We start from the raw sequence: 26,135 nt of genomic DNA on the forward strand, positions 1-26,135 counted from the left end.
AGATTACTAATTTATTTTTGTGTATATAGCTTGGGATACCACCAGGTGACCAATTCATCCATATTCAATCTTCCATTAGTCAAACAATATATTTTGAAATTTTTCTTAGCCATGTAGGTGGCTAATATACTTACTGTAATTGCAGTTTTGGATTTGGCGCCTTATCCGTAAGTCACTCAACGAAGTAAACCTGACAGCATCAACACATGAGCTTATTTTACGTTAGCTAGCTAGTCAGCCATCAGAAACTATCCTATATTCTCAGAGAAAGTAAGTAACTGCTCACTTACTTTCTTGGAGCAGGACCTAACGTTTTCCCACCTCCCCTAGTTTCTGAAATCCAGATATTTCCTGGAATTTTATAGCCCTAAGGTCCTCAGTATCCCAGAATATAACTAAGTAACTGGCTATTAACCTTACAGTTATACTCACAAGAGCTTACATTAGAAAACTGCCTGGTTAAAATCAAGGCACTCTTCATAGGGATGCTACAAAATTAGACAACTAGTAGGCTACGCTGTTACAATCTCACCTATACATAACCAGGATCTTGAATTCGCGAACTGGACTGCTATAGACATTCACATATAGACAAGATTAAATTAGCGAACTAGCTGGTTATTGAAATCTCGCTTACGTACAAAAAACTGGCCTACCATGACAAAAAAAAAACAAAAAAAACAGGTGTTTTTTGTTTTTTTTTCGAGATTTGTCTCTCTTCGTCTTGTCACCTACATACACAGAGGGGCTTAATTTGCAGAAAGGGATGGCTAAAATCAAGGCACTATACATAATCACTGTTAAATTAGAAAAAAATTAGCTATAAATATTGCATTCATACAAGGAGATTAGATTAATGGGAGTGTTTTTGCTTTGTTTCCTCGTCTATATTTTCCTGGAAGGATGAGAAGAGAGAAAAAGATAAAAAAAAGGCAGGAAAACGTCTCAACAAGTTTGAGTAAAACTCATCAAGTTTCAACCTAATATAGGTAAAATAATTTCCAATAATAAGAATACGGAATATTTTGTCAGTCAACTCAAAGTTATTTACCTTATCATGAGTTTCTCAACTTGAAGAGAAAATACAAATCGTTTATTAATAGATGACAAAAATTTATCAAGTGAAAGAAACCACCGTTCGATTTATTTCTTGTACATGAGCTCATACGCGTTTGTTGGTTTATAGTTACCCATAGGATACGAGTTTGCTGCTGTGCTTTGTGGCCCAAGTTTGTAAAGTTGCCCAGTCGGAGGAGGATTTGTTAAATTTGGTTTGATTACTTGTCCCTTAGGATTTGAAAGATCAAAGATTTTGACGAGATCATCCATTGTTAGTTTATTCATCGCACCACGTTTGGCTCCAGTCAAAACTTGAGAAGCGAGTTCTAGCTTTTGCTTTTGTATACTTGCTATTCTTTCTTCGACCGTACCAACACAGCAAAATCGATGAACAAACACCTTCTTCTTTTGACCGACTCTGAAAATAAATATGTCCAGATAATATCCAAACGTCAATAAGTTCGGACGCTATGGAAAAATGGTCTTTCAGCCCCTAATCATTTCTAGGCAGACACGAAATGGTGATGTAGTCTAGTGGCAGACTAAAAAAAAAATATCTGGATTTATGTAATTTTGAGATTCTTCAAACAATTTTTAAGCATAAAAAGGATCACCGAATAGGATATTTCCAGTAATTACAAGATAAGAAACCAGAAAAACTAAAAAATATGGTTTCGAGATCTAAATGGCCAAAATGCTGCCAAGGAGATGGTTAATTATACGAAAATTGGAAAAATTTGGTGAAAGTTGAACAGAAATTTCCACCAGGGTTTTGAACAAAATGGTCCTTTGCGTCAGGGAAGAGAGGGTCCGCCTTAAGCTAACTTTAAATCGCTGGTAAATTTAACAGAGAAGGATAAAAAACCTTAGCTAAATAGAAAATTTATCTTTGAGAGAGCTTTTCCAATGAGATTAATTTTATAAAAATAAACATCCCACTAAGTTTTTGATAAGTTTCACTGAAAAACTTGATTTCATGCTTTAATATTTGTTCTTTCTTTTCAAAAACAGAGATCAAATTAAATATTCCTGGAATAAGCTGTTTATATATAGCCTAATATATTTATGTAATAGTAGCACAATTTATTTTGCAAATGATCTTGGAATGCTATAATCAACGCTATTTTCAGCAATCTTTATGCGTCTTTTCATTGTGAGCAAATACACTAGAAGAGAAAAGAAGATCTAGAGCACCCACTTAGCCAATCACGTAAGTTCTGTCCATGGGGGATCCAAATAATAATGTAAATTTTGCCCATGGGGAACTCAAATAATCACGGGTTTCTCAATGTGAAATATGAACTCTTTGATTTTACCCATGACCTCACATTAAACAGATAACACCAGAACAGTTAACAGATTCATATTTAAATTTTTAGCATGAAAAATAAATAATTAAGAGTTTACATGGTAAAATACAGCATTCTACTACTATAAATTTACCAACAATTACATATTTTTATCAAGCCGATAAATTAAATGACAATGATGCTAAATTATAAAATCAGCTTTGTCTTCCTTCCCATTTTTGATATTTTTAGGGATAGTATTACCACGTTATATTCATGATATTCATTTTAAGGTTGTGATTTTTCTTAAATTTACAAGTGAATTGTATTTAATTGCAGCGTAAACCATGAAAAGTGTAAATTTTTATGTCACAGGATCTTCGAAGAAGTTCAAAAATCACTCAAAGCCAAAACCCTTTCGTGTTTTGATCGATTTATATGTTCATTTCATTTCCAATATAAACATTAGATGATGATAACTAGGAGGGTTGTGTTTCTGTTAAACTGCATCTATTTTTCGCTGAATCCTAGTGAACACAGTATTTTGACCTACACTATGGTTTGTATTCAATGCCACATCTGTATTTTTAAACGCCAACTATAGAACAATAGAACAAGGCGGTCATGGAGCCCAAAAATCGAGAGCAAAAACGAGCAAGCTCATGTACGGATAAGGACAGTTGTGTGGCATGTAGCTCATGCTTTGATGATTCCGTAGCTGCACTTAGCTATGGTGAGTGGGAAAGATAGGTATGTGCTACCTGCCTAAAACTAACAAAAGAAAAATATAATTTGCTTGGTAAAATTACATCGAAAATAGGTTACCAATAGTTACGCATCCTACACAAAATTAATTCACCAGATAATCAAGCAAATCCAGTCGTCCCTTAAGTAGGAGACGTCTCTAAAATCATTCCAAGTACAATTTCACCCTTAGAAATAAGTTTATCCCAGTATTGAAGCTACTGAACACGCAGTATAGTCAAAGTACGACGTCACTAAAACGAAGCAAACAGTTTATAATGCCTTAAAAGCAGGAATGAACCCATTAAGAACCGAAATCAGTCATGACGTGCAATCAGATATAAAAAAAAAAATAGCATGCGCCGAAATGAACAGACTATAACGAAGAAAACCTCACTGCACAAGCAGTCAAACTCCTGTGATTGGAGACAACATCGCATACATCCAGAACTACATCGAGTCCAAGTATGGCCAGCAACCTGTCCTTATCTCAAATGTAAAATAACTAAACTTCACCATCTGAAGCGGAAACATCCTTAAAATTAATAGAGTATCAGTGGACGCTAGAGCACAATAATTGATTTACAATAGAGATTATTATCTGGCCTTATTTAATGTGGTGTAACCCCAGAATCCTAAGATCAGATAGGAATACAAGCAAATTCAACACCAGGTTATTAAATTATCTTTAGCTTTTCTGCAAAGCACAAAAATTAGATTACAAGCGCAGAGATTTAGAGAATGTATATGCTGTCTAGAAAATGTATATACTGTCCAGGGGATGAATTGAGTCAAATTTGTCGTTCGTAGAGACAATTCGTTTTGAAATAATGGACCAATGCCAAGGCCAACACCCAACTAGAACTGAATTCCTACACTGTAGCCCCTCAACTTCCTCTTGCTGAGATTCAGAGCATACACACTGAAACATCTTTCTCACAACTGCAGAAAACTTCAAAGGTGATCTTCTTTTCAATGGAGGCTTTAATTTCTTTAGTGAAGAAGGGTTCCTGTATAACCTATTTGCTAGTAGTTCTATCATTGTTAGACCTCTTTTTTGATCGTCTTCATGATATTTGTTTTCCAAGCAATTGACCGACCTATGCGCTATCACCCATAGCAGCGCATCACCAACAACCAACAATTTAAACTTCGTTTTTACAACAGCACTGAACTGATCCAAAGGAGTAATTATTCCAGCCAATCGGGAGTCTTCCGATTAGTCGGAAACGTGACAATTTTGTCAAAGAAATATAGACACCCGTAGTTACAGAGCAAGAAATAAGCAAAAAAGAAGATATTCACAGATTATAACCCAATCAAGGTCAAATTGAAGTAAATCAATCAGGAGTCTACACTCCAAGGTAGGATCAACGAACAGTGTGAAAATTTTCGAGTATAGAGACAGGAACTCAGAACAAAATACAAAAAAAAAATTATTCGTCAAATACCTTATCATGCAATATATGAAAGCTAGCATAAGATAGCAAATAACCCAAAAGACGCCATTAGAGAAAAAAGCATAGACCAAGTTACTATAAAAATAAGTGAAAACTCAAAATACGAAAAAGAACCTCTCCAAATAACACTATCGTTGTTTTAGGCGAAACTCACTGACAAAAGTAAGTCAAACATATATTTATTTTGTTTTGTTGGCCCTTTACAAGCTGAACTTCTTGGGCGTGTAAAAACCTTACGTTTGTAATTTTTTTTTTTAGTACTAATAAATTGACTGATTGATCGGTTGAATTACCCAGCTGAGAGACAATGGTCTTCCTGTGAATTTGATTCTTTTGGGCCGAGCTTTTCAAAACAATAACCTTGGTTCCAAGTTAGCAGAAGTAGGAATTAAAGAGGGATCAGTAGATTGGCTAATAGACTTTCTGGTCGATAGAACACAGGAGGTACAATTCTTCACGACAGACAAAAACGGCTACTTACAAACGGCTCTAAGTGGCATTTCCCCAGGGAGATGTCCTTGGACCAACATTGTTCTTTATAAATCAACGATAGCATGCCTAAGGTCAGCAGTCCATTTCATCCTCTATGCTGTTGATTCAAAACTATTTGGCATCTCTGATTGTATATACAAATCAACAAATAGCTCTGCGCCTATCAGAATGAGACACTGATTGGCAATTACTATTTATTTACACTTTTTCAACGCATGGCAATTCTTGCCTTCATGTAAAGTTGTCGAGGCTCTGATTACAAGTTTTTATCTCCATTAAATTTCCTATGGCATGCCGTAAGAAGTGCAAATATAACAACAAATTGTGGTATTGCATCAACCCAGTAATTATTGCAACCAAGACATTAATCAAGAAATTAGCATCTATTAGTTAGATTTGTAATTCAGTATAAGTAATTATGGGAACGGCGCTCATCGTCGTCTTTTATTCAAAACTTGTGGCTTGCTAAATGTCTCATCTTTCATTCAGAGCTTTTTTGCATACATTTGTGACAAACCAGCCTAAAATAAACTGAACACTCAAAGAGAAGTGTTCTCTTTTTTCCGTTTTTCTTAAATATTATAACCAAAGGTATTTGAAAATTTGCAGGGGTAAGTCATTCTAAAAAGCCAATGATAGAGGTAATTTAGATTTCCGAGGAAAGTATTTTATCACAAATTATTTATAATTGGTTAACTTGTAAAGCCTTTTAAGCCTACCTGTATATCCTATCACAAGCCTGTTGCTCCAGCTGAGGATTCCAATGCAGATCCAACAAGAACAGATGATTTCCTCCAACTAAATTCAAGCCAACTCCGCCAGCGGCCAGGGAGAGCAACATTATTTGAGCACCACCATCAGTACGGTTAAAGTTGTCCACTATAGCCCCTCTGTCCTTGACTGGAATTTTACCATTTATTTCAGCTATTTTCATACCAAATTTCATCAAGTGCTTACGGACAATGTTCAAAAAGCTGGTCCATTGAGACACAACCACAGCCTTCTCACCTAAAATTACGATATTACAAGATTCAATTAATAAAAACAGCTTTCATAATTTTGGCCCAGGTCACAATTAAATTGCGCTATTTTTTACTACATCAATTAATTACAAGGTGAATAAATTACGAACGATCAAATGCACAGATAAAAAAGGAACAAATAAGTTCGTAAAATAAAACAATACGGCATCTGAATGGTTCAATTTGATTTTTGCCTTTTGTGTACACACTGTACAAGAGGTACAAGGTGTACAAGACACTTTGTACAAGGAGGTGGCAACATTGAACAATGCTTCTGACTCGCGAGTAGTGAATGTCCAAACTTGATGATAAGTTCGCATCTGCACTCACGGAGAGAGGGCATTTTTAGTGACTTGAGAGCAGATTCATAAGACACATAATTTCTACCAAGTATGATTTTTGAAGCAGGTTTCTGCACAGTTTCAAGGGAAATTGAGGCTAATTTGAGAAACAAGTTCACGGTAAATTAGCGATTCGGTCATTTTGAATATTACAACTAAGAAGAACAAAAAAAATAAACGAATTTGTTTGTAAAACACATTGGATGTATTTTAGTGAATTATTTTTCCCAATATGAATTTTCCAGTACATCATGTGTGGAATTTCGGCTAGGTTTTATTCATGAATTCAATGAAGCAGCCATCGTTCCCGTGGGGGTATTTATTTTAGTGCTGTCACAAATCCTAGGATTCAGCATTTCCATCTGAAGTCCAGGCATTTTTTTTTTCACTATTATCAACAGCACTTACAAACTGTTTTACCGCGGCGGCGAGCAGCACTACCGCCTTCAACTTTTTTTCTCTCTTTCCGTTAGGAACAGTTGGGAATGGAAATTCTAACCCTTTTCCAGCATGGGGATTATCAAACGAAAAAAAAAGTCCCTAAAAAGTTTCCAAAATTTACAATAATTTTCTAGAAGAAAAGACGGCATCATTCTTTTTTCTAGCCTATTGAATAGCATAAAAATAGCAAAACAAAAATGTCATGGTGAAAAAAGAGGGTTTACATAATCCCGAAATTTGCAGATTTATAAGAATGGATTGTTGTAACATCTTGACTAAACCAGGTGAAAACTAAAAGCTAGCGTCCTAATCTTGTTTTTAAAGATTCCGGGCACAACTAGCCTCTAGATCAAAGTTATTAGATTCAAATGAAACGAAAAACGTAACCCCATAAACTGGACAAACTTTGACTTGTTAATAATTTATTGTCATTCAAAATTGTTATCGAGAATTTTTTGTGTTTACAATATCCGCTGACTCCAATTAAATCTGCAGTTAATATTAGAATGTTTTCTTTTTTATAGAAGAAAAGGCTCTGTTATTGTAATTGATCACCTGAATTCAGAAGTAACTAAGACATAACTGACCTTCTAGAATTTTGAATATTAATCTATTCATTTGCTTTGAAGCATAGACCAAATTCTATTCCGGATGTGGTTCAAATTGTTTGAGGTTCAAACTTTGAGGGAACAGGGATGTTCATTTTTAAACCCTTACGAGTAAAAATAATAATTTATTCATAATTCCAATAGGAACCGATAAGAATTCTGCATACCTTACTTATTGATGTCGCAGGAGTAATTAACATGTATGATTAATTTAAACCCAAACCCGTCTTTTCGAAGGGAATATGTTTTCATTTTAGACGGCCAAATGAACTATATCTTAAAAAGAAAACAAATGGCGTCTTTCAAAAGCTATTCTTTTTAAAGCCAGATTCACGGTACTATCAATAGCTCGATGGTATACAGCTAATAAGTTTTAATTCGAAGTTTTGTTTAAAAAATTACAAGATTAATCAAATTTCTGATCTGAGAGATTTACGAGATACCTATGAACCGAAACATAGACTTTCAAATGAAAATCTCCGAGGAGCACTTACCGGAGCTGTTTAGCTTCTCTAATTCAGTAATTAGCGTGGCAAGTTTAGGACAGGTCCTATCAGCATCAAAAATAGGATTATCTTGGTTAAAAAATCGCTTGCGCTCCATGTCCGGATCTTTATTCTCAATGTTCAGCATAGACATTTCATTGGCAAGAAGGTCAGCACCATCTAATGAAGCAGAATCCGCATCAAGCATCGTGTATATAAGGGCAGGGTGATTACACGCTTGCCGCAATCTGTAATAAAGGCGTGGCTAAAGAACTAAATGCATCTTTTGGTAAGGGTTGATCTTGCTAATATACCAGAAGCCCACCAATGGCGCCATTTTACCAATTTTTTTTTCGTTTTTTGGGGGGAGGGGGGGAGGAATTTTTTCGTTTTTACATAAAAACATAGAAAATAGAACAGCACTGAGCAAACATGTCTAAAACTGGAGGTAGCGAGGACTTGGCTGCTTGGAGAAATTTTCAACTAATATTTCCAAATTGAAGGGGGGAAGGGAGAGGTTTTTAAGATTGAAATTAACTTTTGAAAAAGGAGGTAATTTACATCCCTCCCACTGTTTGAAGCGACTCAAGCATACAAAATATGCAAGTAGCGTCAAGAGCTAATCAGAATCCGTCAATTTTAGTTTGACCGCAATACTTATGGAAGATTTGTCAAACTGAATACTTCGAAAAAAATAAATCGAAACTTGAATAATCGAGTTTCGATGATTTCGTAGTAGTTTTAGAAATAACTAAGTGCAGCATAATACAGAATTAAAATTTTTTTTCTTAATTTAAGAATATGTACAAATAGTATGATAAGAGATTTATTTTAAAAAAATGGCAATTACTAGCCAAGTTGGGCCTAACTCAAACTTACGAGTCAAATTTAAAAACAAACAACAGATACAACAGAAACACTAGGATAATATAATATTCATTTATTAGTTTAGTAGCAATAAAAAAGAGTAGTAATTGGCACTTGTAGAAATTTCAAACACGAAACGCTTACATAGGGGTGGAAGAAAAAAAAGTTAACTTATTTATTTATTTATGGGACATTTTACTAAGCATAATGACGATGGGCAAGGAGCTTCTAAATTTACAATGTTACTCAAAACGACTCGGTAATACCTTGGTAAAAGTGTCTTTTAATACTTCTTGTCTTTTCTTTTCTGGTACACAGAGACAAAACAAGTTTTCACTCGCCCCCTTCCTTACAAAACAAAGAGATTAGCCTAAAACACTAGAAAAATTGCATTTCTAAGCCAAAAATTGTCCAAGTTTCCTGAGCGGGCTCTTTAGATTAGTTTTAAAGGGATCCCCTAAAATCTTCTTTAAACCCTCTTCTTTCAGTGTCCGATGTGGAAATCCACAAGGTTCAGTGCTAAGCCCCTACTTATGTCCCTGCGCACTACCTACCGTACGCCATTTGCTGGTGAGACTTCATTTTCACTAACACCATCCAGTGTGAATCTTTTGATTAAAAAGGCTAATAGAGCCCTGGGTGAACTGGTACCCTGGATAAACCCCTAATGTCTCAGAAAATAATATTTATATGAATAGCGTAGCTTTAAATCAACTTTCTAAAACCAATTATTTAGGTTTTACCATGATTGTAACTTGAACATGAAAAGTGACCAGAGATTTATGTATTCTAAGAAGACTAAAAAATCAGCGTCCCCCAAGAATCCTAGAGGTCTTATAGATGTTTTGCTGTGGACTAGTTCTTTTGCGTCAAGTAATAAAAGATTTCAGATTTTACAAAATAAAGTTGCTCGTTTTTGGTAAGCTTATAAGTTGAAAGAATATAAACTAGCTATTCCTATTTACCCATGTGTGAATCCATATTCACCTGAATTTTTAGGGAAATATTCAGGCTCAACTCATTTTATTGTTGTTATGAAACTAGGAATTTTTGGTGGATAATGTCTGAAAGTTGGTGTACTCAACAAAGGTCATTGTTTCCGTGTTTTACGAGACTGCAGGCGTGAATTTTCTACCAAAGGGCCAAAGACTGGAAGAGAATGTTAGCCCCTTTAAGAGTAAGTTGATACTGTAGCTTCTGGGAAGTGAAAAATGAGTTAGATTAGAAATTTTTTTCTTCAAGGTACGAAAATTTTGCAGAATTGAAACAATTATCATAAACAACCCAATGGGTTTTCCAGATTGTTGTTGAAAGATGCTGTAAATAATTTTTAAAGGAATGAGGGCTGCGAAGGTATTGAAGGACCTAAAAAACTTCCTTTATAGCAAAATTACGAGAACGTGGTATATTTTCCAAACATGGAAAATATACTATAAAAGCTGTACACAGGCCAAATTCTCATTTTAAGACAAATATGTAAAAATTTAGGCTAATCAACAAATGAGGAACCCTATATAATAACAGAACGGTGGCAAATCACAGAGTAAAAACGGGAAAAAGATGGAAAGAGCAAGAGAGTAGAAAGAGCAAGAGAGAGAGAAAGAGCAAGAGCAAGTAGCAAGAGAAAGAGCATAATGACGATGGACAAGGAGCTTCTAAATTAACAATGTTACTCAAAAACGACTCGGTAATACCTTGGTAAAAGTGCCTTTTAATACTTCTTGACTTTTCTTTTCTAGCACACAGAGACAAAACAAGTTTTCACTCGCCCCCTTCCTTATAAAATAAGAGATTAGCCCAAAACACTAGAAAAATTGCATTTCTAAGCCAAAAATTGTCCAAAAGTTTCCTGAGAGGGGCTCTTTAGATTAGTTTTAAAGGGATCCCTTAAAATCTTCTTTAAACCCTCTTCTTTTAGTGTCCGATGTGGAAATCCACAAGGTTCAGTGCTAAGCCCCTACTTATGTCCCTGCGCACTACCTACCGTACGCCATTTGCTGGTGAGACTTCATTTTCACTAACACCATCCAGTGTGAATCTTTTGATTAAAAAGGCTAATAGAACCCTGGGTGACCTGGTGCCCTGGATAAACCCCTAATGTCTCAGAAAATAATATTTATATGAATAGCGTAGCTTTAAATCAACTTTCTAAAACCAATTATTTAGGTTTTCCCATGATTGTAACTTGAACATGGATACTGCATTATGATGCTGTAACATCAAAAGTGACTAGAGATTCGTGTATTCTAAGAAGGCTAAAAAATCAGCGTCCCCCAAGAATCCTAGAGGTCTTATAGACAGTATCTGTCTTACAGATGTTTTGCTGTGGACTAGTTCTTTTGCGTCAAGTAATAAAAGATTTCAGATTTTACAAAATGAAGTTGCTCGTTTTTGGTAAGCTTATAAGTTGAAAGAATATAAACCAGCTATTCCTATTTACCCATGTGTGAATCCATATTCACCTGAATGTTTTAGAGAAATATTCAGGCTCAACTCATTTTATTGTTGTTATGAAACTAGGAATTTTTGGTGGATAATGTCTGAAAGTTGGTGTACTCAACAAAGGTCATTGTTTCCATGTTTTACGAGACTCCAGGCGTGAATTGTCTACCAAAGGGCCAAAGACTGGAAGAGAATGTTAGCCCCTTTAAGAGTAAGTTGATACTGTAGCTTCTGGGAAGTGAAAAATGAGTTAGATTAGAAAATTTTTTCTTCAAGGTACGAAAATTTTGCAGAATTGAAACAATTATCATAAACAACCCAATGGGTTTTCCAGATTGTTGTTGAAAGATGCTGCAAATAATTTTTAAAGGAATGAGGGCTGCGAAGGTATTGAAGGACCTAAAAAACTTCCTTTATAGCAAAATTACGAGAACGTGGTATATTTTCCAAATATAGAAAATATACTATAAAAGCTGTACACAGGCCAAATTCTCATTTTAAGACAAATATGTAAAATTTTAGGCTAATCAACAAATACGGAACCCTATATAATAACAGAACGGTGGCAAATCATAGAGTAAAAAGGGGAAAACAGGGGGAAAAGATGGAAAAAGATAGAGTTAGAAAGAGCAAGAGAGAGAGAGAGTAAGAAGAGGAATGAATTGAGAGCAAGGGGCGAAAGAGGAAAGCCTTTTGGTATTTTACTGCAGAGCGCGAACTGCCAAAAACATTAGGATTTCTGAGACTGAATGAAGAGGACCGGTATTATCAGGGATGTGAAGTTAAGTAAATCAACAGCGAACGGGGACTTGTCAAGAATGACTTTAAAACTGAGGCAAATACTTCCTCCTCTATCTTTTAGAATGGTAAAGCATTCAGTTTTTAGGAATGAAGAATATTGAAATTTAGTTTCATTATATATAACCCTTAAAAGAACGCTTCTGCATCGATTTCATTTCAATACGTACTTAGTCCGATTGGAAAAGAGGGTACCAAGGAGAGGCGATGTTACCCTTCTCACACTCAATCCTCAAAAGATACTTTTACATCCGTTCAGTTTTATTACTAGGATGGATCTAAAGATCGGACTACCACAGGCGTAATCCAAAAGCGATCTGATAGGAGATGGGTAAATGCAGGGAGAATTTGCTCGAAGGCGCTTGAGCTTGCTCAGAAAGTTAAATGAAGTTAGCGGTCTATAAGCAGGGTTAAATATATCTTATACGTATATGTTCCACTCGAGACCACTTAAATTGGTAACACCAGGGGGGAAGGGGTTGGACTGGTAAAATCCACGTCAGAGAGAATTACGAAGAAAAAAAAGGGTAAGTTCTTGGGCTTTATCAGAGATTTGGTGAAAGATTTGAAGGAGATTTATGGCAAATTTCTCACCAAAGTTACTAGCTATGACAAGAAATAGCAGCAGTCCCAGGATACAAAGAAGATTACCTTAAAAGCATTGTAAAGAGAGTGGCAGTTTTGACAGCACCGTTATCTCCAGCATTAGCTCCAAGAACTTCTCTTCGGCTTGCCCCATCTTCTTTACCAGTCATATAGGATATCATTGCTTCTCGAGACATAGCAAAGAGCTTTTCGTACACTTGTAGTTCATCCCCTTCCAGCTTTATTTCGTGAAGAATAGCTTCTTTATCAGGAAGTCGAGAATCCTCATTTCCACTGGCTCCACAAAGTATCTCCTTTGTTCTACGAAGCATAAGAGCTAGAAGACAAGAGACAAATTTTGCATAATGCAGTGGGAGAATACGAGATGGATTGCAATGATGGCCAGCCTCCTGCCTATTCGCAGTGTGGGGCAAACTACCGTATGGACATTACACTGTCATTCAAACCAAAGCATTAAAATTAAAATCAAACCTAATTATACATTTAATTTTAATATAACTTACAGAAGCTAAACGCAAACAAGTAGCTTATCCTGGATAAGTCATTTTAGAAAGAAAAAGAAAACCAGAGGCAAGCCAGTAAAGAGATTAAGTTTCTGAGGACCTACAGATTAGACTCTGTTCATAATATAATTTCAGTCTAATTCAAAGGCTATATTTAACAACGGCAAGTCAATATTCTTATACAAAGGTTAAGGGTACTAAAAACTGACATCATCAGACATACTCCTGTTTTTAGTCACGACACAAATTTCTTGAAGGAGGAAAGACTCTAAGGACAAATAGGCTCAAAAAATGAACACTCTTCCCCTTTAAAGTTCAATGGAGTAAACCCCAGGAAAAACCAAGATCTCAACCCTTAAATATACTTTTTTACATTTTCAATCTCTCTCCTCCTTGAGAATTTCCTCCTATGGTCAGAATTGTATGTACCTATAAAAGTTTATTGAAATAAAACAACTGTAAATGAAACTTCACTCTATAATACTTAATTTCCTTCAGTTTTATTATAAATTTCTTTTTCTGGCTTAATTAAACAGTCTTAAAGCAAAAAAACTAAAAAATATAGATAGTGAAAAAACAAAAAAACAATTCGATTTTCTTATTTCTTCTTCATTAGGTCGAAACTAAAATTGGTTATTTACGAAGGATATTTATGGCTGTGAATATACACCAAGAAGTTGTATAACTTCAATGAGTTGTGTGTTCGCTACCCCATTTCAAGGCTAAACTAGAGGCCTTTAAATTCAGGTTGATACCATAGATCTTATTTCGTACTTTATAGTCATAACTAATTTGTTTTTCTCCTCTGTATTTACGATTCGCTCAAGGATCGGCAACATAATTAAAGAAGACGGGTGGTATAAAGAAAAAACGATCAAAAGAAATTTGTTCGCGCGTATTTTCGCTTATATATACAACGTATTTTCGACGTAATACCTTTAAATAGGTATTTTTTTTTCCTAGACCATGCTACCTTTCCATGACGAACAATAAACGTTTAAATGGGGATAAGCTCATTTATTAGACAGTGAAAACAGATACAGAAGTCTTGATATTTCGACCGCATATACAGAATCGTCAGCAGCAGATATGCTAAAGGATTAAATTTAAAACTGACATATTTATATAGAACAAAATAATAACTCTCTCAGACAAATCTCGTGAATAAACCGGAACTAAATAAATATGTTAGTTTTAATTTTAATTCTTTAGTACTTCTGCTGATGACGATCGCTGTATATGTGGTCGAAATATCCAGACTTTTGTATCTGTTTTCACAGTCTAATAAATGGACTTATCCCCATTTGAACGTTTATTTGTTCGTCATAGAAAGGCAGTGCGGTCTTGGAAAAAAATACCTAATTTAAGGTATTACTTCGAAAATACCACGGTTAGCGAGAAAACTCAAAAACTTTTGAACCGCTCTCGAAGGATACTAGTAAATGTGTCATTTGTGCCATCCATTAGGTTGCTAGCTATTTTTTTCAATTCATCTAATTTTGGCTTTTATTGGAGCTTATTCATCTTTTATTTTTGGTTTTTTTATTGGTTTGATTTTTCACGTTGACTCTGCGTTGTTTTGGTTTTCTTTGTCTTTTGACAGTTTTTGGGCATTATCCTTGAAAATTATTTTGTTTGCACGGAAGAAGAAAGGCGGATGTCCTTCCAAAGTATTCACTTTGTTTTTCAGTATTTTTGTTTGGCCTTTAAAACCCCATTTTTGATCGTTTTTTTCTTTATATTATGGCAGGCTAATGTGGTTTAAGAAATAATTTTTGAAAATGGATGGCCTCGAAATTTCCAGAGTATGCGAAAGAATTTAGTCTCACTAAAGATTAATAACTATTTCCACTAAATATCCAAAACAGTAAACACACATTTGCAAGAAGGCATACCTTTAATAATCAAGTTCAGTCTTTCACGCCCCTGAGCGGATTTGTTGTCCACCCAACTCCTCCAAACTTGTCTCTCATCAAAGGGGCTGAACCGGAGAAATCTTAGAAGGGAATACAAGTCCAGCTCTTTGTTGTGTACAGGGGTACCAGTTACAGCCCAACGGTGGATTGCTCTAAGCCTACAAACGGCCCTCGCAGCATTTGTTATAGGATTCCTTATAGTATGAGCTTCGTCTAATATTACTCTTTCCCAGGCTACAGTCAGAAGAATAGAGCTTTTCAAAGGGACATCTTCTTCATCACTTGCAGCACCCATTTCACTTTGTTTTCCTTTCTTCGGGGGGAGAGGAATATCATTTGCAGCTGTTTGGTAGCTTGTAATTACGAAATCATACCGTGCTAAATGTCTAGGTTTTATATTTTTAGCATTTCCATGAAAAATATAAAAAGAGACACTGTTATTTTTAAGTCGACGAGATAATTCACTCTCCCATTGGCTTATTAGTGTTGCTGGACATATTATCAGAGTAGCGTTTGACGAAATGATATTTTTATCCTTGCTTAGCCATTTTGGTTCTGCACAATTCTCTTGATCTTCCTTCAATTTAAGTGCAAGAGATATCATAGTTAAAGTTTTTCCAAGTCCCATGTCATCAGCCAGTATTCCACCAGAAGGAACTTGGGTTTCTCGCCATATAAGCCACTTCAAAGCTTGCCGCTGATGCTTCATCAGTGTAATATTTAAGCATTGCGGTCCATCAAGTTCTTCAGATTCCTTGGGGCAGTCAGCAATTGATTTATGCAATGTTTTAATTGAATCAATAGTTACTGATTTAACTTCACGTCTATCGGCAGCAGTGAGTTTACCATGCCCGTAAAAACCCTGATTTTGTGACGCTAAGGCAGCATTATAATAACGCTGCTGCTGTTGTTGTATGAGGGTATCCGCTAAAACCATCCTAGTTTTTTCTTGGATTTGAGGAGGGCTGTCTATTTCTGTTGGTGATTCTGGCCAGTTCTTTTCAGCTTCAACAAGCTTTTCTTTCATTTTCTCAATTGCCAATCTTATTTTCTCACCTTTATCCGGGAGCGAATGTCCAACGTCACCATACAATTTGTCTTTAATTCGTATGCTTTCTCGTAGCTGACTTGGACTCATGTTGTCATATGAAGATGGAGATGAGGTTGATTCGGGAAGACCGAGTTGTTTTCTAATCTCGATTATTTGCTTTTCTAGTTTATCTCCACCATCAGGAAGCTCCCATCTTTTCTTCAGTAGGCTCTCCTTTATCGATAGTTGTTTTTTTAGAGCCATAATATCGGATTGAGATTGACCGGTGCCTTCAACAGGACTCACTTGTTTCTGCATCTCAATTACCTGTTTGTCCAGCTTTACCCCTCTGTCAGACAAATTTCTTAGGCTATTCGTGTCAGACTGAGCATTTGGAGTTTCTTTTTGCGTTTCAGATCCAGAAGGTTCTAAATTAGACAAATTGTCGTTCTTAAGCTCAGCAGATTTAAGCATCATAACAATTTTATCAATGTCTCTTTTCAGTTTTTGACCTTTGTCGGGCATACTTTCAGCTTTTTTCAGCATACTCCGTCGAATTTCCAGTTGTTTCTTTAATGTTTGAACATCGATATCTTTCAACTTCTTTCCTTGGGCTTTGGATTGATTATTTTGCATTTCATGACTACTTGCGTCAGAACTAGAATCTTTACCAGAATCTTTACATTCGTTTGTTCCTCTATCACACCCTCCATTGGAAGATCCAACACTTCCAGGAGATTCGATAGAACCTGAAGAGCTTGAGCCAACCGAAGACTTTTCTCTTTCACCTGAAAAAAATATCCTATTTTAGATAACAAAAGGAGCTACTAAGACACCACATTTTTTAGTAGTTCGAACACAATGCTAGGTTACTAGGTTGTCGTCTCGAATTTAAGACCGATGTTAAAACGGCTATTTAACAAACGTTAATCAAGAACTAGGCGCACTTATTAATACAATACTGACCCACAAGGGGATGGGGCTAAAAGTCTTCTTCTTTGTTCAGTCTCGAAACTCGCTAGGAAAAATTTAAAAGTTGCAGACATAAAACCGTATTTCTTGAGAAGAGCCACACATCTAAAAACACTCTAAAATATCCTCCCTAAAATTTTATCTAAAACTGCACAATTATCAGAGAGAAACATAAAGGCTACCAATGAGTCTTCGATTAAAAGCTGTAAATATTTAAAGCTCAGAAACGGACCTACATTGGCCAATTTTATTTCCAACTTGGATGAAAAGTTTTAAGTTACAGCCAAAATTTGAACATAAAAAAACAACTATATTTTAAAAACTGTTTTAAAAACCCCGAGTTATGTAACTCATGTTTACAAGTCGTCTATCCAAATTCATGGCGAAAACAGAAATACAGCAAATGTCCAGTACACAACATTGCTGTACTTTTCTTAATTATTCTCTATAAATAAATACAATCTTTGGATTCATTGATGACAATTTCTAAATATTTATGCTTCTCGGAATTTAATATCTGCTTTGTGATGCTAATGTCAATTCTTCTCAATTACGATGGATGTGGTAGCAACACTTTCACCAATAACAGATTTTTGGATGATTTTCAAAGAGTTCCTTATTGATAGCAGTACAACAAAGCTTCAATCTCCTGAATGAGTTAAAACTTGTCTCTTGAGATGGTGCATAATCACCAAAAGTAAAAAAAAAGAAAAAAGTTCCAAACAATGTCATTTAATGTCAAAATCGTAAGGAATTAAACCGTAGACCGAAGGTTCACGAGATTAGTCCCTTTTTCATAAAATTATTCTCTTTCCAATGATGCAAAAACAAAAATAAGATGCTGATATGAATCAGCCTGAGTCTCTTACCTTAAATATTTTTAAAATAAAAACAAACAAGTAAAGTAGCAAAATTAAACCAACTTCACGGGGTTTTTGAGCCCGACCGGCTTCGCAGACTTGGGCCTTTGTTTTGATTCTGACATAATTGTCATCTAGTAATTTTAACTAGATTCACGCAAAATAAAGTCCAGCCATGGTGCGATTAAGTACATGCAGGGAAATGGTTAAAGTCATGACTTTATTCTCGGATATTCTTCTTTATTTATGAAAACATTTGATATTGAAGAGCCAATCTTTTTTCTCATGGTTTCAAGAATATTTCGTGGTTTCAAGTTCGTAGCTTATACAATTAGACTGTTCATTTCTGTCACATACACATATTCCTACAAATACGTAAGCTTATATGTATGCCACCCCTCCACATACCTACAAGTTGATTGTTTTCACATGATCACAGAAACTGACCACGGAGACGCATCTCGCAATTTAAAGTCTATTATGTTTACAACATGACTTTAAAGATTATTGAATGAATATACTAACGTCATCTATGTTATCTATAAAAACAGAAATTAAACCTTCCAGAACGAAACTAGACCTATAACAGCAAAACCTAGGCTTTTTGTGTGCATGAGACTTATAAAGCACATTTGAAGGGTAGCACAATTTTCAATCGTAAGAAGGAATATCGTCAACCAAAGCTAAAATCACCAATTGATAGCGTCGAGTCTAAGTACCTCATAAAATTTCCAGATAGAGGCAATTACGATATCCATTGTATCCAAAAGTTTCAATCTGCCTTTCTAAGAATTCTTCAACAGCAAAGAATTATGATATTCATTGCATTCAAAAATCTTAATTGTCTTTTCTTTCCTTTTCAGTAGATGGCGAAAAACAATGGAGGTAGCACCCATTATTAAATGAAATGTAACTTACTCTTTTAGAAATTGGTTCCCCACATTATCTTTTGAAAAACATGATGGCTAACTATGATAGTTGACATATACCATGGCCAAGATGTCTTTCTGTTTGTTGTTAAAACAGCCGATTGTTTACTACCATTAAAAAGTTGGAAAGGGTTCGTAGACCACCCCGGCTTAGTTAAAATGCTACCTTGTGCTTGTCTGAATTTCTCTCACAAACACAGGATGAAATAAATTTTAGCACGAAAAATATTTTCAAAACTGAACAGTTGCTTTTTTTTTGGGGGGGGGGGGGGGGCAATGATATCCGTAAACGAATCATATGTAAAATATAAGAAGTTATAAGAAAAAAAAATAAGTATCTAAGATTTCGGGAGGAAACAGGTCTGACGCCTTTCTCCTCTTGACTACGCTTCTTTTATCTCACCGCGAAAGATTTGTGAACTTACGCAAAAATCTGAACGTAAAAAACATTGACCTTTAGCGTTTTATTGAAGGGATATATTCACACTAAAGTGTTAAACAGCATTATGAGCCTTATTTAACTTTTGAACAAGGATATGTAATTAATAGAAAATTTAAATAAAAAGAAAAGTCAAATATGTGAAGTATTCCATTAAAAACAGATTTTAGGCCAAAGAATATGGGGTAGAAAAAAAGAATAGCATTTCCAACAACTTTAGGTTTAAAAAAAGTAGTACTTAAACTGTTATTAAGATAGGTGAGATGTTCGAGAGTCTGATAAATTCTGACACGATATTTCACGGTTATAGCCCAGAAAGGCAAGTGTAATTTTTTTTCAAGCCCATCATATACTGTTTTTTATACTAAAATACAGAACTCATGTACCACATATACTAATATAATTTACTATATATGCTAACCATATAATCATATGCTATATAAAAATATAAAAATCACGCAAGTTATATACTGTTATTTACACTTTATTTTATTGCAAAAACTAGCTTTTCTTTAATAGGCAAGGTGTTCGAGAATCTGATCAATTCGGAAATGATAATCCACGACTAAAAACCAGCAAAGCCAGGCGTAATTAATAAATGAAAGTAATTAATGAATTATTAATTAATTAGTCAAATAGATTAAAAAATTGATTATTAATTAATTATTCAATTGAAAATAATTGAGTTGCTTAATAAAAATTTTGTTAAAATTTGCGCTGCAAATTTTGGGGAGCATAAGGGGGAAGGCTCAAATCAAGATTTTGCTCCGGGCGAAAGAGAGGCTAGAGTCACCACTGCATGCAACTGAACCCTGTACAACTCAAGCCATTTAACCGGGCCCTCGTTCAACTGAACCTCCATGCAATTCAAACCTAATCTAACTTAAGCCCAGTTTGACTCAAAACTCATTCGATTTGACCTTTGAATAACTTTGAACTAGTGCTTATTAGAAGCTTATGCCTCCGCTTTGCTCGCAGTTTTTGACTTATATTGAAATACCATAGACTTAAGGTGAAATCTAACGTTCTAATAATTCTACAGGGTTTAGGCTTTAAGTGAAATCAAGCTTTTTAAGGTTTTTATGAGGTTTTGGCAATAAATTTGGTTAATTTTCAAGTAATTCACTCGGCGAAAGATGAAAATGTCATTCAATTTACTATTTAACGCTCTTTCTGAATATAATTATGGCGACACGCAATTACGTCCGAGTCCCCACCAAACATTTTAAGATTACGCTGTCCTGACGAAATTATAAAATCCCGTGAATATGAGCATTAGCTTTCAAATGACGTTTGAAAGTCAACAGTCCTATAGGAAGTTCCACGGCCGTTAGTGCCGGATATACAAAAAAGGAAACTTATCAGTATTTTCAGCTCTTTTCAAAATTCAAATAAATTTGTTTCTCCAATAAACTTTTGCTATTAAGATGAACCGGAATAATTGCTATCATTCCTTAATCTACATTAACGGCAATTTTTTTTTGCAATACAGTTTTTTCTGGCCATTAAGCTTTTAGTTACTATGGTCCGTGGTTTGCTATGTATTAGGTTGCAGCTATTGCTGCAAACATAAAAGTCAAGCGTGTTCGGGACCTGGGCATGAAACTTTTTGCTAAATTTAAATATATAAACACAGAAGGATAGACTGTTGTTTTTTAGAAGGGAAGGAGAGGAATAGTTTCAAACAGTCCGGGGTAACAAATTGTAAGTAAGGAGCGACTCGGTTCAATATAACCGAAACTCTAAAAACAGAGTTTTTATATCAATAGAAACATCAAAAGAACAGGCTGTTTATGCTGATTTTAAATATATAAGATTCTTTATAAGGTAAAAAGTTAATTGTTTGCCTGGTTTATTAACCCCCCTAGTGCTCATCCGTAGGAATTTTTCAGGAGTTTTATCAGTTTTTAAATAGGGTCCAGTCTAGTCGATCGGAGTGTGTTATTTTGGGTGATTTTTCCTTTGATTTATTGAATTTAAATGGTTTTAATTTAGAATTTTTAAATCTTTCGTTATCTTATGATTTGTGCCTAGAAAATTTGATTCCTTCCTGTATCACTGCTCAGTCAGCAACACTAATTGGTAACATATTCGTTTCTTCGAATCTATTGAGACAAGCATTCTGTGATGTTCTCCTTCAACCTGCTTCTGCACACCTCCCGATTGTTTGTATGATAAATAGTACTAAAACTTCGGCTAAAAACCCAATTAAAAGAGTTTATAGAGAAATGAGAGATAATAACTTGAGAAAGCTGAAGGAGCAAGTTAGTACTATAGCATGGGATGAGGTTAGCGAAGAGCAAAATGCAAGCACAGCGTTCGACAGGTTTATGAATATTCTCTTACCGGTATATGAGGCGTCTTGTCCTCTGAAAACAAATGAAAAAAGAAAAATAAGCCAAGAAAGCCATGGGTGACCACAGAATTGCTTGAAATGATGGAAATGCGAAACCAGCTTTTTGAAGAACATTTACAGAGCCCAGAAAATGTGAGTTTGTTTGAAGAATTTAAGCGAATGAGAAACAAAGTTAACTATACACGTCGCAGTGAGAAAAAAGCATATAATGCTTCTGTTTTTGATGGTAAAAGCGGTGATACAAAAGGGACCTGGCGACTAATAAATGTGGTTTTAAAAGGGAAGACTAATGATAATGATGGAGTAAAGAGTCTGTTGATGAATGGAAGTGATCAACTTCCATTCACTGATAAACGGGAAATGGCAGATGAATTTGGAAAATATTTCACGAACATCGGCACAAGTATTAAGGAAGAAATAGCTAAAAAGTCTGAAAGACATCGGGAAAAGTCCTTTATTGATAATCGAGGTGAAGGGCGCAGTTTTTCGTTCGAGAAGTGCACAGCAAAGGATATCCAGAGCACAGTTAAAGGACTGAAGTCCAACTCGGCCGGAATAGATGGGCTTAATTTTAGGGCTGTAAATGCCATCCTAGTTTATATATTACCTTGTCTACTTCATTTGATAATTCTATCACTCCAGACCGGTGAATTCCCTAGTGGTCTTAAACTGGCTAAGGTAATACCATTGTATAAAGGAGGCAACAAAAAAGAACTATCGAATTGGCGACCGATTTCGTAATTTTCTAAAATCTATGAAAAGATAGTTCACGGAGACTTTATGAATATTTGGATAAACTAGGAATATTGTGTGACAGGCAATTCGGATTCCACAGTAAACATTCTACTAGCCATGGTGTTCACCATCTCCTGGATGTAGTCAATGGAGCTCTAGAAAAAGGTCTCATTCCTTTAACGATCTTTGTCGACTTCAAAAAAGCCTTCGACACTGTGGATTTTGAGTTGTTGCTGTGTCACCTGTCTAGTCTGAGGATAAAAGATGTTTGTTTGAATTGGTTTAAATCATGGTCCTGGGTCCGTAACTCTTTCTCGTATACGTCGATACTCTGAGGTTCTACATTCCTGAAGCAACTATTACAGCATTTGCAGATGATACTGCTTTGACAATTTTGCACGGTCACTGGAAGAACTAGTGGATAAAGCAAACCGAACGCTGGAAAACCTTTTGGTGTTTACCTCCTTGAGTCACCTTGCTGTTAATACTTCTAAGACAAATTATATGATTTTTAGTAGGATAGGAAAAATTGTAAATAGTGTTTCTATAGTATTTGAAAATTTGTCGCTTTCACGGGTTTTTGAAAATAAATATTTGGGATTTTATGTTAATAATAATTTTAGTTGGAGAAAACACAAATATGATTTCTTCTAAACTTGCACGAGGTCTTGGAGTAATGCGGCGTTTGAAATACGTGTAAATCATACAGTTTTTCATCCTTTTATTGTTTATGGTTGCTGTATTTATGCATCTAATTTTTCTTCATATATTAAAAAACTGCAGATTCTTCAGTATAAGGCGCTTCGAGTACTAGGTGAGTTTGTTTAGTGTGAGAACAGGCGTGAATGTTTTATGAGTTTTAGAATTTTAAATGTTCATCAGATCAGGGATCATCAAGCGGAAGTGTTGACTTACCAAGTGCTTAATAGATTATCTCCTGAATATTTTAGAAATTTTAAGTTTAATTCAGATTATCATCAGCATAGGACTAGAGGTCGTGAAGGCTTAGTCTCAGAAGTAAGGAGTACGAGTCAATCTAGTTTTTTAACTAGAAATTATGCAGTTAATTTGTGGAATGGTTTTCCGGAGAGCATTAGAGAGTCATAAAACCAGTTTCAGTTTAAAATTAGAATTAAAAAGCTGTTGTTGAGTGAGAATTAAGCACATTTTATTATTGGTTTCTTATATATATATTTTTTTTGGTTTGTTTTATGGGTTTTTTTCTTTTCTTTTTATTCGGGATGGTTGGATAGTATTGAAAGGTAAGAAAAGAGTAGGAAGAGTGAATGAGTTTGGTTTATGATGAAAGATTGTGTGACGCTGCTCAAGCCACAATAGTGGCTTAATAAAGCGTCATACGTTCTTACCAAACGTCACTCCCCATCCAGATTACGGCCGCCTCGAGCTGTTTCTGAGCCCATCCCTCTTTTGTCCCCCATTCGCTGCGTTACTTCCAGATACGAAAGAACTTAGTCCCCTTCATTACAGAAAAAATGAATAAAATGTCCTACTAGTTTCTATCTTGGTTCTTTTTTTTCTCTCTTTTTTTTTATTAGCTGATGGTGCCGCCCAGGTTCGTGCACTCATTTGCCTGTCCCTTCTCTTTTTTTTTGTTTTAGTTCCCCCTGTAATTCTTATATATTTTATATTTTGTTCTCTTTTTTTTGTTGCTTATTTATTTATTTTTGTCCCCTCCCCCCGCTTTCTTGTGCAGTTTTTATCTTTTCAACTATTTTATTGACTTCGTGTTGTTGAATTATTGACACTTTTTAGTGCCCCTTTTAATTTATATGTATTTATGTCTCGTTTTTATTGTATTTATTCGCTTATTTTGCCCCCACCCGCTTTTTTGTCCCTTTTAATTATTTTTCTGGTTTGTATTTGTGTAAGTTCAGTTTGACAGGTTTTTATCTTTTTTGACTTTTTTAATTGACTTTTTACAGTGTAATTATTGACTTTTAAATGGTTGTTCATTATGATTTTTCTTTTTTGTTGTTGTTTTTTGCATTTTTGCCAGTTTTAGTGCAACCATTAATATTGTCAACTCCAAAGACCGAATTCGACCCTTTGTGGGCTTGTAACAGAAATTTTTTGAAATTAATATCTTATCTTATCTTAAGTGCCAGTTTAGTTGAAAATAAAACCCATCTCATCTCATTAAGCTTAGTGTTATCCATTAAAAGCTACGAGCCCATGGAAAATTGCCTGGTTTTCGAAAAAGGGGGAAACGGCCCGAAAAAGCAAAGAATCTTAATGAAAATTGCACCATCAGATTCAGCGTATCAGAGAACCCTACAATAGAGGTTCCAACCCCCTAACAGCAGAAATACCAAATTTTGTATTTTTTGCCAGAAGAAAGATCACGAATGCGTGTTTATTCTTACTTTTTCACTTGTTTTTTTGTTTTGTTTTTCCAGGGGTGATCGTATCGAATCAATGGTCCTAGCAGATCGGGAGAGGGTGCATTCAAAAATAAATTAAAGTTCTAGTCCTCTTTTTAAGTGACCGAAAAGCTTGAAGGGCAATTAGCCCCCCCCCATCCATGCCCCATTTTCCCCCAAAGTCATCGCATCAAAATTTTGAGATAGCCATTTTGTTTAACATAGTTAAAATATCCATTAATTATGCCTTTGGGGGTAACATGACCCCCAACAGCCCAAAGGGTAAAGGCTGTAAGTTATGAAATTTGCCCATTGTTTACGTACAATATTTGTTATTGGGAAGTATAGACCTTTTTAGGGGGGGGGGGGTTTAGGAGGAGAAAATTTTCTGATGGGGATATGTTTCCATGAGAAGAATTTTCCACAGGGAGGGAAGTTTCCGAGGGTGGACATTCCAGGGGAAATTTGACAGAATTCCTATAAGAAATTTCGCTTTATTTGTCTTACTTTCTTTTTACCAACTCAATTTTGCACGAGAAGATGTGCCAGGGGAAATTTTCAGCGGGTTTGGAACTGCCTGAAGAGTTGTTCAGTGGGGGGGGGGATTTTCACTGGATGGAATTTGAGAAATTTGAAATTGAGAAATTTGAGAAAGAAAGTATTTAGGGAGGGTTAAGGTACGGAGTGGTCCCTTCACTTGTCCGATGTGCGGGGAGTCTGAAGATTTAGAACATTTTATGTGTTATTGTGAAGAACTGAAGGTAATTAGAAAGGAAATTTTTGGGAGGGAGGTGATGCATAGAAGTTGTTTAGAAAATAAAAAAGGAAGTAGTTACAAAGTGGATATTAAAATCTGGGAAAATTTTGTGAGTGTGGGGATGAAACATAGGGAGGGTTTTCTATCGTAGTGTTATTTTCAAAAGTGTTTGAACTTATTATGTTCTATGTGTTTTGTTGTATTTGTAATATCCATGGCCCATGGGGCTTTTGTGAGAAATATATCGATATATGTATATCTATACCGATGTCAACAATCTTATAGAAATTTCTATAAGAGAAATTTGACTGTCTGTCCCATTTTTAAGAACGACTCCTGAAATATAAGGGACATTTAATTAGAAAAAGAAACTTTTTTTTTTATGCTTAAGAACTTTGGCGTGAAGAGCAAGGTATCAAGGAGGGGGCAACCTCCATCATATACGGAATAATTTTTGTTTGTTTTGAGTTTCAAAGTGGCTCCTTACTTTCAGTTGAAAAACCTTGTTTTTAAAAAATCTAATTACATCAAAACAGCATAAAATAAAAAATAAAACTTACATAAGAATAAATCAATAAATAAAATCCATTTCATTCGAGTAAA

The 26,135-nt window shown here is 35.1% G+C and overlaps 1 protein-coding gene across 1 annotated transcript in view; it reads right to left on the reverse strand.

Annotated features, from left to right (window-relative positions):
• Positions 1–1,071: 1,071 nt before the first annotated feature.
• Positions 1,072–26,135, reverse strand: part of LOC148951142 (transcription termination factor 2-like) — a 54,811-nt gene continuing 29,747 nt past the window's right edge. Inside the window, exons 4-8 of the mRNA XM_089090659.1 lie at positions 15,053–16,891; positions 12,700–12,970; positions 7,951–8,189; positions 5,764–6,052; positions 1,072–1,477 (exon numbers count right to left, since the gene is read on the reverse strand). Of these exons, the coding sequence (XP_088946785.1) occupies positions 1,144–1,477; positions 5,764–6,052; positions 7,951–8,189; positions 12,700–12,970; positions 15,053–16,891 (2,972 nt within the window). The 3' untranslated portion in view covers positions 1,072–1,143. The remainder of the gene's footprint in view (positions 1,478–5,763; positions 6,053–7,950; positions 8,190–12,699; positions 12,971–15,052; positions 16,892–26,135) is intronic.

The sequence above is a fragment of the Artemia sp. Qi Xiang Cuo genome, chromosome 6, assembly GCF_049724085.1.
Source record: "Artemia sp. Qi Xiang Cuo chromosome 6, ASM4972408v1, whole genome shotgun sequence".
NCBI lineage: Eukaryota > Metazoa > Arthropoda > Branchiopoda > Anostraca > Artemiidae > Artemia > Artemia sp. Qi Xiang Cuo.